General features: G+C 39.2%; 2 protein-coding genes across 5 annotated transcripts; both read right to left on the bottom strand.

Annotated features, from left to right (window-relative positions):
* Positions 1-1,683: 1,683 nt before the first annotated feature.
* On the bottom strand, positions 1,684-2,154 carry LOC133288705 (uncharacterized). Its single transcript, XM_061486521.1, has one exon. It carries the CDS (start codon positions 2,152-2,154, stop codon positions 1,684-1,686), a length of 471 nt encoding a protein of 156 aa, XP_061342505.1.
* Positions 2,155-5,101: 2,947 nt separating this feature from the next.
* LOC133288706 (probable Histone-lysine N-methyltransferase ATXR5) lies at positions 5,102-9,161 on the bottom strand. 4 transcript variants are annotated; one of them, XM_061486524.1, is made up of 7 exons: positions 8,635-9,161; positions 8,451-8,504; positions 7,709-7,737; positions 6,260-6,481; positions 6,031-6,131; positions 5,729-5,941; positions 5,102-5,409 (listed from the first exon to the last, which is right to left on the bottom strand). In XM_061486524.1, the coding sequence occupies exons 1-7, from the start codon at positions 8,966-8,968 to the stop codon at positions 5,250-5,252; spliced, it is 1,113 nt and encodes a 370-aa protein (XP_061342508.1). In that variant the 5' UTR covers positions 8,969-9,161; the 3' UTR covers positions 5,102-5,249. The 4 variants fall into 4 exon arrangements, with proteins under 4 accessions (XP_061342508.1, XP_061342507.1, XP_061342506.1 ...); XM_061486523.1 differs by lacking the exon at positions 7,709-7,737 and having other exon boundaries at positions 8,416-8,504; XM_061486522.1 differs by lacking the exon at positions 7,709-7,737 and having other exon boundaries at positions 6,260-6,489; positions 8,421-8,504.
* Positions 9,162-11,056: the final 1,895 nt, after the last annotated feature.

Here is an 11,056-nt window from a genome sequence, read left to right as displayed (position 1 = left end):
CTTGGAAAGGGATAAGCATCCTTGGGGCATACCTTGTTTAGGTCAGTATAATCGACGCACATCCTCCACGCCCCACTGGGATTTTTAACCAATACCGAGTTGGAGAGCCAGGTTGTATATTTGACTTTTTTATGAAGCCAGCGTCATGGAGCGTTTCCACTTCCTGGTCGATTACCCTCTGGCGATCCGGGCCAAACTTCCTCTTCTTCTGCGCCACGGGCTTTGCTTTGGGGTCTACGGACAGTCGGTGGCAGCACACTGCAGGATCTATACCTGACATATCAGCTGGTTTCTAGGCGAAGAGGTCTCTGTTGCTACGTAGCAGTTTGATCAGCTCACTCTTAATTTCTGGATCAGTGATCGCCCCGATAGTAGTCGTCTGGTGTTCGGCGTCGCCGAAAACGACATGCTCTAACTCTCCGTCTGGCGTGGGCCTGGAATGTTCTGCTCGAGGGTCATCCCTGGCGTCGAATTCTACAAGAAAACACTGGTCAAGCTCTTTGTTATTTCTGCTAGTATTTTCTTCCATTACCTGCGATGTCACCACTTGGGGCGTTGGTTGGTCTTTGAAGGTGACCTTAGGTGCTGGTCTCAAAGATACATTGTAGCAACTCCTGGCTACCGTATGGTCGCCTTTTACCGTCGCGACCTTGTTGTCCCTCGCCACGAACTTCATCCCCAAGTGTGGGTGCGATATGCTTGCTTCAAACGCAGCGAGCATCCTTCTGCCGAAGATAACGTTGTAAGATGATTGGGTGTCAAGCACCAGGAACTGGATGTCGGCTGACCTTGATGTGGGAGGCGTTCCCAAAGACAAACGCATGTTTATCATTCCAAGAGGCTTGGTGGTAGTTGCATTGAAACCTGAAAGTTCACCTGCAACTGGGGTTAAGTCATTAGCAGTAAATCCTAACACCTTGAAACATGGCAAAAATAAGATATCAGCAGAGCTGCCATGGTCAACAAACACGCGATTGACCCTAAAATTGTTGACTATTGCTTGAATGACAAGAGGGTCATCATGTCCAGGAAGGACGTCGCCGAGATCGTTGCAATCCCACACGATTTTGGGCTTGGCATGACCTGAATCCACTCGTACTTTGCTGATGACTTTACCTGCAACCGCCAAACATTGTTTCAGGTGCCTCTTCCTGGTGTTGACAGATTCTCCACCTCCACTCAGCCCTCCTGATATCATGTTTATCACCCTGTGCCTGATGACTACTGAATCTTCGTCATCTCATTCCCTCCTTCCTCCATTGCTTTGGCTAACCGGCACTCTGCGGTCTCGTGGGGAGCCTTCTCTGCGATCTCGTTCGCGGCGAGGTTGATAACTAGGTTGGTTGTTTCTTCTTCGTTCTGGCGACCTGCTACGCTCGCGGTGTCGCCTTTCTGTGCCGGCTGGGCGTGCCGCGTCACCACCATGCCTTTGAGCACTGTCTTTGATGAGCTCATCAATCTCATCTTTGAGGTGCCTGCACTCCTCGGTACTATGGCCGTTGCTACGGTGGAACTTACAGTACACGACGGCTTCTCTGATCGGCTGCTGGGGCCGTTGGTTACTATTGGCTCTTCTTTGTACTCCGTTTGTAGGACACTGTGTGACTAGCGTCCCGATGAGCCACGTTCCGAAGGGCGACTGGCATACTTAGATGGTTTGTGACCCTTCCTGCTTTCTTCAACTTAGTTCTTACTTTTGCTTACCGTCTTGTCTTGGTTATGGGCGTCATCAACTCGACTCCCTTTATACTCTTCTATTCTCATGAACTCCTGGGCTTTTTTCCTGACCTCTTCTAAGTCAGTAATTTCGTGTCGGGCGAGTTCGTAAGCGAACGCTCCCTGTCGCAAGCCTGAAAGGAGTATATGTACCTGCACCTTTGGGTCTAAGCCCTGCACCTGCAAGGCCTCTTTATCAAAGCGGTCTAAAAAAGATCTGAGGGACTCACCAGATTGTTGGAGAATCTTTTCCAGGGAATGAACAGACTTAGGCACGGGGCGACTGGTTGCAAAATGGGACTGGAACTTGTTTGCCAAACCGTCCCAAGACGCAATGCTACCAGTGGGTAGAGTGGTGTACCATGTCAGCGCTCTCCCTCCAAGAAGCGTTGAGAAAGTCCTGCACATGAGGAGATCCGTCTCGCCGTGAAAAGTCATGGTCGCTTCAAACTTTTGGATCCACACAAAAGGATCGGTGTCACCAATATACGTGGTGATGTTGGATGGGCCTTTGAAACCGAGGGGTATGAGAGTTAACCGCAAGCTATCGGTCAAGGGTTTGTTGCGTCCTGACGTATGAGTAGGTGTTATCCTTACATTAGGGTTGCGTGCATGCTGGTCCGGTTGTGGGTAGGGTATATGTGGGGCCTCAACCTAATAAGAGAGAGCTGGGGCATGGTTCAAGGCCTGGTGGGAGCCATATGGTGGTTGACCAGGATTTTGATAAGACCCTTGGGGTTGTGGTATGGCCACGTTATGAGGTTGCATAGCGTAACCGTGGAAAGGAAAACCAGCAAGGTAAGGTTGAGGGATGGGAGCAGCAACGTTATGAGTGTAAGATCCTGGGGGGTATGGGGCGACCATAGGGACTCGATGATCATTGTACATTGCGACTGGCTGGCTTCGAGCTGGTTGTGGATGATGGGCGAGTGGGATGGCTAGTGGAGCAGTAGTAGGGAATGGGATTCCGAAATGAACTCCCGGCAGTGGGGGTTGGTTTGGGACTAAATTTTCTCCTTGCATTTCACGCATAGGTGCGCGATGGTTCAACTGTGCTATTCTGTCGCCGACTATTGGCGGCTGCTGGCCAACAAATTGTAGTACCAGGGGGAGAGCCTCGCCAGCGGCTCGCCCAGCTGGGGCTGAATGCATGGATGGCGGGGAGTTGGAATGTACTGTTTGCATGTGACCGTCAGGGGTAACGGCCTTGGCTTGTTCCGCTCTTCTGGTCGTCACAACCATGTCTAGTTATCTGGGTCTGAAGTGCGTTTTGAGGATCTTTGGTAGGAGAATGAGAATAGAAGTTTATAGTTTCCCACAGACGGCGCCAATGTACCGTAAGGATCTATAAGCCCATTATGTTCCCTTCTGGGATGAGTCACTGTATGGATAATACCCTTAGCACAGGTACAGACCAAGCTAAGAGGTACTTTGCCCGGTATAAGCAATTAACAATGGATAAGTAAGCGATAATATGACTCAAAGTAAATGGGCAGAATAACGATACATAAGATACCTTCATGGTGTGCCCAAAGGGGGCTATTTATAGGGAAAACGGTGTGGGTTGGCATGGAGGGAGTCAACCCTCCTTGGGATTTACTCCCATGGTGGCAGTGTTTGGTGTGGCAGGCGCTGCTGTTGTAGCAGCGCTGCGCCTGGCGATGTCAGCGTCGGGCAAAGGGGCAGTTTCCCTTTAGGGTGCCTGTGACAGTCGTCTTTGGGGGTTAAGGTCTCAAGATGGGACATTTTGGTGTTTCCCTTTAGACGCGTCGCAGTATTGGGGAATGAGAGGGTCTACGTCAGCCCTTAGGGCTGATGTGGGTTAGAGCCTGGAGTTGGGCCTGAGCCATGGGCCGCTTAGTAGTTGGGCCATCCGGAATATGAAGCATTGTTTTACTCAACCTGTTTGTTTTATCACATGACTGACAGAAATAAAACCTTACCTTAGAGCCAGTACTGGAATTTTATATTTTGTTTTTTGATACAGTATCCATATACGGTTTGCCACATTAAGGCTTTTCGGTCTTTCGGTTGCATTTGAAACAATTGGTTAGAAAGTTGATTTTATTTTATACTGTGGAGATGTTTGTAAAAGTTGTTCGACTTTCTGTGTGATATAGAGTACAGAAAGATGTACATTGATGATAGTTGAAACCAGAAACATGCAATCCCGAAGCCTTTTTTGGCGAAGTCGTGGACAACCTAAATAGTTTGCCCAAGGTACCAGGTTGTTCCTATATCTAAGGAAATTGACCTAACAATCTCAAAAACAATAGAAAGATGATGCAATATTCATTCTCGGAAGAAAACTAGTCCGCACAATCATGAATTAGACAGCCTAATAGGAAATCCACCAAATATAGCAAACTATGAATCTACTGATAGAGATAGAGACGTAAAACAAAGGGAACCAAAAACAGACTAGAACACAAATTCTAATTTTGAAAACAAGCACAAGGTCTTCAAGCTTTTGCAGGAGGGGCATTTATATCTCTCTAAATGAAATAAACCATAAACCATAAACAATAAAGTAATGATCAAACAAGGAATAAACAAATATCCAATGCAAAAAAAGAAAAGAAAAGAATAAAGCCCTTAACGGATAATTTTAAATCCCCAAATTAAAAGCCCTAATCAACATCAAAATCCTAAATTCAAAATTGAGATCATCATAAACTAAAAGAATTATTCCTATTCTCTCTAACTCATGTATAACCGAAAAGTCAAGTACAAAACACACATGCTAAACTACAAGTAAATGTAGCATCCACAATTAATGGAGGACATAGTATAGAGGTAATACAAATAAAAAAAATTATAATTTACTAAATGTATCTAAATGCATCATAAAGTCTGAGCAATAGAACAACAAAGAATTTATCCTCAGTACATCAATTACTGAATTTCCAATATGAACTTCATTCGAAAATTGAGATATCTGCAAGACTGCACTCATTCCATCCTAAAAAGGCCATGCATAAACAATATTTACAAACAAGTGTCCAGGATTCCTTTTGAATGTAAAGAAAATACATTTTTCAAAATAAAAGAGACAGACAACTAAAAATGCATCTTCGAGTATATTCATATCCCTCATCTCTCAAGGCCTTAGGTTGGCATACAAAATAGGATTCACCAATATTACATTCAAAATCAGTATTCAAAGGAAATAATAAATGATAAGGAAAGAAAACAAATATCCAGTGCGACACCTTTGAAGTAAAATCTGAGAATCTTATAAATTCCTTGAAACTGTAGTGAAAAAAAAATGTATATCAGCTCATATTTTGAGACATAACCTAAATGAAGAAAGTTTTCCTAGGTTACTCTATTCATCTCTAAGCCACATAATTGGGCCAGCTCTACAACAAAAATTACAATGAATTTCCCATGGCAACAATTTAGGAAAAAATTTGTTGAATCTGCAAGAACAATGAGTTAAATTTTTCAAGAAAATCATGAAAATCCTTTCACGAGGACCTATAATTGCATCCAATTCTATAGGATTGTTAGGAGGTATTTATGACTTTCACTCAGACAAAATGATGAGTTGGATATTCATGCTCATAACCATTATAATCATAATAAAGCCTCTCGCCCTTAGAAATATCTCGAGTAGCAACCAAAAAGACCCTGCATTCACCGTTAACATTGTATCTCACACATTTACAGTTCTGCTTCTTCCTACCTTCCCTGCATAAAAATCAGATATGTTTTAAATATGAGAAATTTAAGAATTAGCAAAATCACTGCACATATAAAAAAGTATTAGCATTTTAGAATCCTACAGAGTTGAGTTCTTTAAAGTGCATGCCAAAGCCAAACAACTTTTAAAATGGACTCCAATAAATGATAATAAGTATGTCCACGTGAATTGTGTACCCAAAAGAAAAAAATAAAAGAAAAAGGAATGTCCACATCAAAGGAGGAATCTTAGTGAAATGATCCTTTTAGTTCTCCACCCCTTATTTTTTATTCAAAATTTGGCGTGAGATAAGGGAGACAGCCTTACAAAGTATGATTGTTGATGCCATTGATAAAGCGGGCAATGTTTCCACGTTTATCAGCACAGATGACAAGACTGTCAGAAGGATTTGCTGCAAGAAGAAGGGTCATCATACTGTCACAATCATCATACTCTCGGTTCTTAATGTAATCCACATCACCAGTGTATTCAGCAATAAATGTCATATCCTTGATCGGGCCATCAGCCTCCACAGTAAAGCTACATCACAATGTCAAGAAACGTCTGCTAAATAGTAAGGTACTAAAAATTAATTTCCTACTTCATGGTGATGAGTTCAAGATGGGTACCCTTCACATGAATCAAAAACAATCAAAAAGGGAGGGCATTCGCCTCTTGTAGACATAGCTATGCAGTGTTCCAAGGTCTCTATATCTTCCTTGGAAAGAACCTAAGAGAAAACCAAAAAGAAAATATTTTATCAAACTAGAACAGAGGAGATGTGCACGATAATAAGCAGTTTGTTACAGGTCCATTTCTAGGGATAAAAAATCTACAAGAAAATTAATTAGTTGAGACCTGCATGCCACCGTTTTCTAATTTGGCTTGATTAGCAGATCTAGGAGCCATTCCAGGCCAGTATGTGAGTTGATCACTGAATTCCATATGCAATGCTGTCAAAGCAGAAGCAAGGGAACCCATCTGTTTCAGTCTCTGGGCAGGATCTTCTGAAGGAATAAATGGTAATAATTTCCTCTTTTTCTTTTGTAATACCAGGGATCCTGAACGTCTACGACGCTTCTTAGCATCTAGAAGTCCAGAATGGATAAATCAAGAAAAAAAATCTTCCAATCAGTTAATCGTATATTTAGAATTGTAGACATTTCACAAAGTTGAGGCAAAAGGATACTTAAGAGTACCCTTGACAAATTACCTGAATAATTAGAACATGACCATTAGAGTATAGAAAAAAAAGTACCTAAAAGTAACTCTTTTTTCCTCCTTTCCCAATGAAAAATTATCTTAAGATCATGGTACATCATGTATGCACTAGAAAGTAGAAACAAAAATGAAAGGACAAGTGTTTGCCAACCTAGGAAAACAAAAGCATACAAGAAAATTTCAACCAAAACCTGAAGGAACAAGTATCAAAAAGGATATTACCAAGCATCATTTATTAAGTTTCCTTCCTTAGTCATAATGAAGAGCTCGTACAAATGTAGGGTTATAAAACTTCTGAAAAAGTAAGCCAAAATATTTCTAGTTTCCATGAAAATACACAAATATCTAATGGTCAAATTGCCATAGTAGCTCCTTTTGCTGCCAAATCATAGACCACTTTTGAATCAATCTATCTGTATTGATGTCAAAATTTCCTTTTCTATTTTTGAATTCTTCAAATGAATCATGACTCTAGCATCCATTCTATTTTTTCTTGTTCATTGGAAATGTCAACTTAACCGTGGTGCGTGTGCGCGTGCGTGCGTGCATGATATGTTGCAATAAATTCATATTATGGCATAAAAGTAACTAAGAAAACAGCAATTTAATACACTGAAATTTAACCTAACTGCTGCTAATTTTGTTTCGTGTTAGCTGTAACTTTATATAAATGTTAGGAGGTTTACATAATTTATAAATTAAATGGGGCATCAGTTCATTTTCATACAAAGGGTCCAGGACATTTCTCTACAATCATGAAGGCATAAATATGCTAAAAAAGTGGATGTAAATATTCACTTAGCCAGTATCCCCATAGAATTTGCAAACACAATCTCAGATGAAGAAGGTGATCTTCTTTACCATTTAAGAACCCCATAAAAAAGAGCACTATAACAACTAATAAGCAGTTAGGCATTTGATTGGCCTCCTTTACCTTCAAAAAATGGATTAGGTTTCATGGAGACAGATCATGAGACCAATTACACCAAAATCTACAAGCTCATAAAATGTGAACTTGCAGCTACCTCACATAATTTTAAATTGTCAAGCAACTGAAATTAAAGGATGAATCTTTTTATCTAATACCATGTTTGTTCGATTTGATCTTAGTGTCACTATAATGAAAAAAGAGGCACAAATATAAGGAATAAAATTAAAAACTTTAGTAGCTATCTGTTCATTCAATGCGGTAATTGTGGGTAGCTTTAATTAGCTTACTTATCATACATTTATAGGCACGGAAAATCCAGCTTAATTGCCCATTTGGTAGTATCAATAACTAAGATAACCTATAGCAAGTCAAGCTTAAAATTTGTGGAGCGGTGATGGAAACATCTGTAGCCTCATGTCCTGCATAATTTGGCAAGAAACACTTCATAACAGTGAAACTGCATTTCATAAGGCTCAAGAATATTAAGCCCTCACCCAAACATGAATGCTTCACCCACCAATGGTTAGCACAAATTCCAAAAGATCAGTGCATGAACTTATTCATGTCTCAAATAAACTAGGAAGACACAAGCTATATAATATATAAAAATCATGAACCACACTCTGATGTACAATCGTTTTTCTCATATGACTTAGAGCAGCAATGATATATGAAGCCTAAAACCAAATTCAACCCACATTACTCTCACAAAGCCAAACATTGATTGAAGCTCGATTTATAAGGGCAGCACATATATCCAGGCTCAGTGTGTAATTTCAAAATGATTACCAAATGGATTCAAATAAAAAAAGAAGAAGAATAATAAAAAATGGTTGATAGCAAAATGACTAAATTTCAGGACATTACCCTGAGAAGAAGAACGTTTGTCTTTAGCACGAATAGCACATTTCTGAATCCCGAAGAAATCAATAATCTTCTTCTGAGATAAACCTAAAACACATTAACAATCAGAGACACAATGCCACATTCATCATCACGCTTGAGAAAACAGCTCAACAGAATTTAAAAAAAAAACGAAAGAGAGAAAAACGTTTTTTTGGAAAGGAAGAGAATCCCTCACTTCTCACTCTCTTCTCTCCCGAACACTTAGGGCAAAGCCATGATCCAATCGGGACCCTGACCGCGATTGGCCTCACGCATTTCATGTGGAAGCCTTTGTCGCATTTGTCGCACAGAAGCAGCTCCTCCGGCCGCTCGCCGGAGCCGCATTGCTCGCAGGTCAGGTCGCTGTAATCCTCGCGTTCCACCACCGCATAGCTCGCCCTCGCCATTATCTCCTTCAACGACCTATACTTCTTTGCCGGCGGAGAGTCAGCCGGTCGCCGCGGTGCCTGCGTGCGCCGGCTGAAGCCGATGTGCCTCTGAGCCGCCGGCGATGAGGTGGCAGGAGCCATGTCGTCGCGGTTGGATTGGGAAATTCGAGAAGGTTCGAGGACTCAATCGGGAATATGGAAGAAATGTTTTTTTTTTCCGGAGCTCTTTCTATAGAGGAAGACGAGAATGGTGTGAACTGTGGAGACGAAGAAGGAAAATAAAAATAAATAAATAAATAAAATAAAATGAAACGGCTTTGTTTTATTTTTTATTTTATTTTATTTTGTCAGTCTCTCCCGCGGGACAGTGTGGCACCTCCTGGTGGAAGAAGGTAAATGCTACGTTCGATGTCGTGGAGGGTTATGATTGGTTGTGATATCGTGCACTCGCCTGTGCACTAACTTTTATGCGTGCAATGCAACGTTGCTCCGAACTTTCGTACGGAGTCGTAGCTGTTTCTCCGTCGATGAGACGAAAATGGCCGCGTTGATTTGTCAACACTTTGAAGTTTTTTTCAATACTTTTTTTTTTTTTCAAATTTTTGACTGAAAGGAAAAAAAATAAAGAATGGTTATTGTGTACAATTAATCATCGTGGTTTTTTATATTAGAGATGCATGAATCCTAATATGTGAGGGGATAAGTGGACGGTGAAGATGTCAACAAGTAACATCATTACTATTTTTCAACAGAACACGTTTTTTTTTTCTTTTTGTGTTCTTATTGATTAATGACAGTTCTGTCCTATATTAAGCAGGTTGTTGTACAATTAATCCAAAGCTGCTTGAAGATGATGGTCAATTGAGGAAACTCACTAACAAGAGAAACTAATTTAATACTAAAGTTAGTAACATAATTACTAGATTTTGGTACATAGAATAAGTGATTAATTGGGATAATGTATCTAAATATTTATGTAGAAAGCATATAATTCTTTTATTTAAGGAATAAGTAATCCCCATTCAGTATGTAACTTATTAACTACGTTAGTTTTATTTATGTCAGGTTTTTTTATTGGAGAATTAGTTTGTAAGCATATGAAAAGGTAATTGGATAGTTAAATAAAACTATTAACATGAACTTACTTAACATTTTGTGCTTTTAAGTGAGATGGGTATGATTTATATAGTATTACTTCAATTCAGTAAAAAAGCACATTAGAGAATTAGTTGTTTTAGCACATTCTCATACCCATCTCACTTAAAAGCACAAGATGTTAAGTAACGTGACTCAAAATTTATTTACACATCATCATATGATTTTTGTATAAAAATATGTGTTAGAGAAGTAATATATAAAATCAGTAAAAAAGCCCCTAAGGAAATTTTTGAAATAAAATTATTTGATTGAATTCCTTGAATTGATTTTCTTTCACAATTACCTCAATATGTCTGGCAAATATACATAGAAACTAACATAATTAAATAAGCTGTTACAAAATAATTCAGAGCATGTAACAAGTGAATTCAAGACATGTTACATGTCTGGCTAAACGGTTATGAATGAATTTAAATGTAAAATTCAAAACAAAATTAAATTAAAGAGCTGTTACAAGTGAATTCAAATTAAAAATAGAAGTAAATAAATGAGGGAAGTGCTAATAGGAATGTGCCAGTTAATACTACCTTCAACGGGTGAAAACTAGGCAAACAGGGTAAGGCATATGCTTGATAGAATAAATACATGCTTAATTGGTGAAATGTATCTAAATATTTATTTGGAAAACATGTAATTCTCTTATTTAAGGAATAAGTAATCCCCGTTCAGATTATTATTAATCATGTTAGTTTATATTTATATAACTATATTATAATATTTTATTTTATTTTATTTACATTAGATTTTTTCATGACTGTAGATATGTGAGCATATAAAAAGATTATTGGGATAATTAGAGAATTAATATATAAAATTATTAATGTGACTCTTACTTAATATTTTCTATTTTGAAGTCATAATTGTTTATCATGATATCAGAGGGTGCATTTAAGTATTATATTGTCCATACTTCAAACTTATTGGACTTTTGCATGATGAAGTGTATTAGAGAATTAATATATAAAATCATTAACACAACTTTTAAAGCAATTTTTGAAAAAGAATTCTTTGAATGAATTCCTTGAATTGATTTTCTCCAACAAATGTCTCGATATGTCTGGCTATTATACA

Source organism: Gastrolobium bilobum, unplaced genomic scaffold, assembly GCF_033153095.1.
Source record: "Gastrolobium bilobum isolate Gb01-03AN ecotype WA unplaced genomic scaffold, APGP_CSIRO_Gbil_v1 utg80430, whole genome shotgun sequence".
Taxonomy (NCBI): Eukaryota; Viridiplantae; Streptophyta; class Magnoliopsida; order Fabales; family Fabaceae; genus Gastrolobium; species Gastrolobium bilobum.
Note: the sequence above shows the minus strand (reverse complement) of the source record. Positions and strands in the feature narration are given on the sequence as shown.

Excerpts from the sequence above, each read along its gene's own strand:
- LOC133288705 (XM_061486521.1), bottom strand. The coding sequence starts at position 2,154 with ATGACTTTTCACGGCGAGACGGATCTCCTCATGTGCAGGACTTTCTCA.
- LOC133288706 (XM_061486522.1), bottom strand. The coding sequence starts at position 8,968 with ATGGCTCCTGCCACCTCATCGCCGGCGGCTCAGAGGCACATCGGCTTC. Across the intron at positions 8,505-8,634 it reads GGGAGAGAAGAGAGTGAGAA|GTTTATCTCAGAAGAAGATT; the intron begins GTGAGGGATTCT and ends AATGTGTTTTAG. Across the intron at positions 5,410-5,728 it reads GGCATCAACAATCATACTTT|GGAAGGTAGGAAGAAGCAGA; the intron begins GTAAGGCTGTCT and ends ATTTTTATGCAG.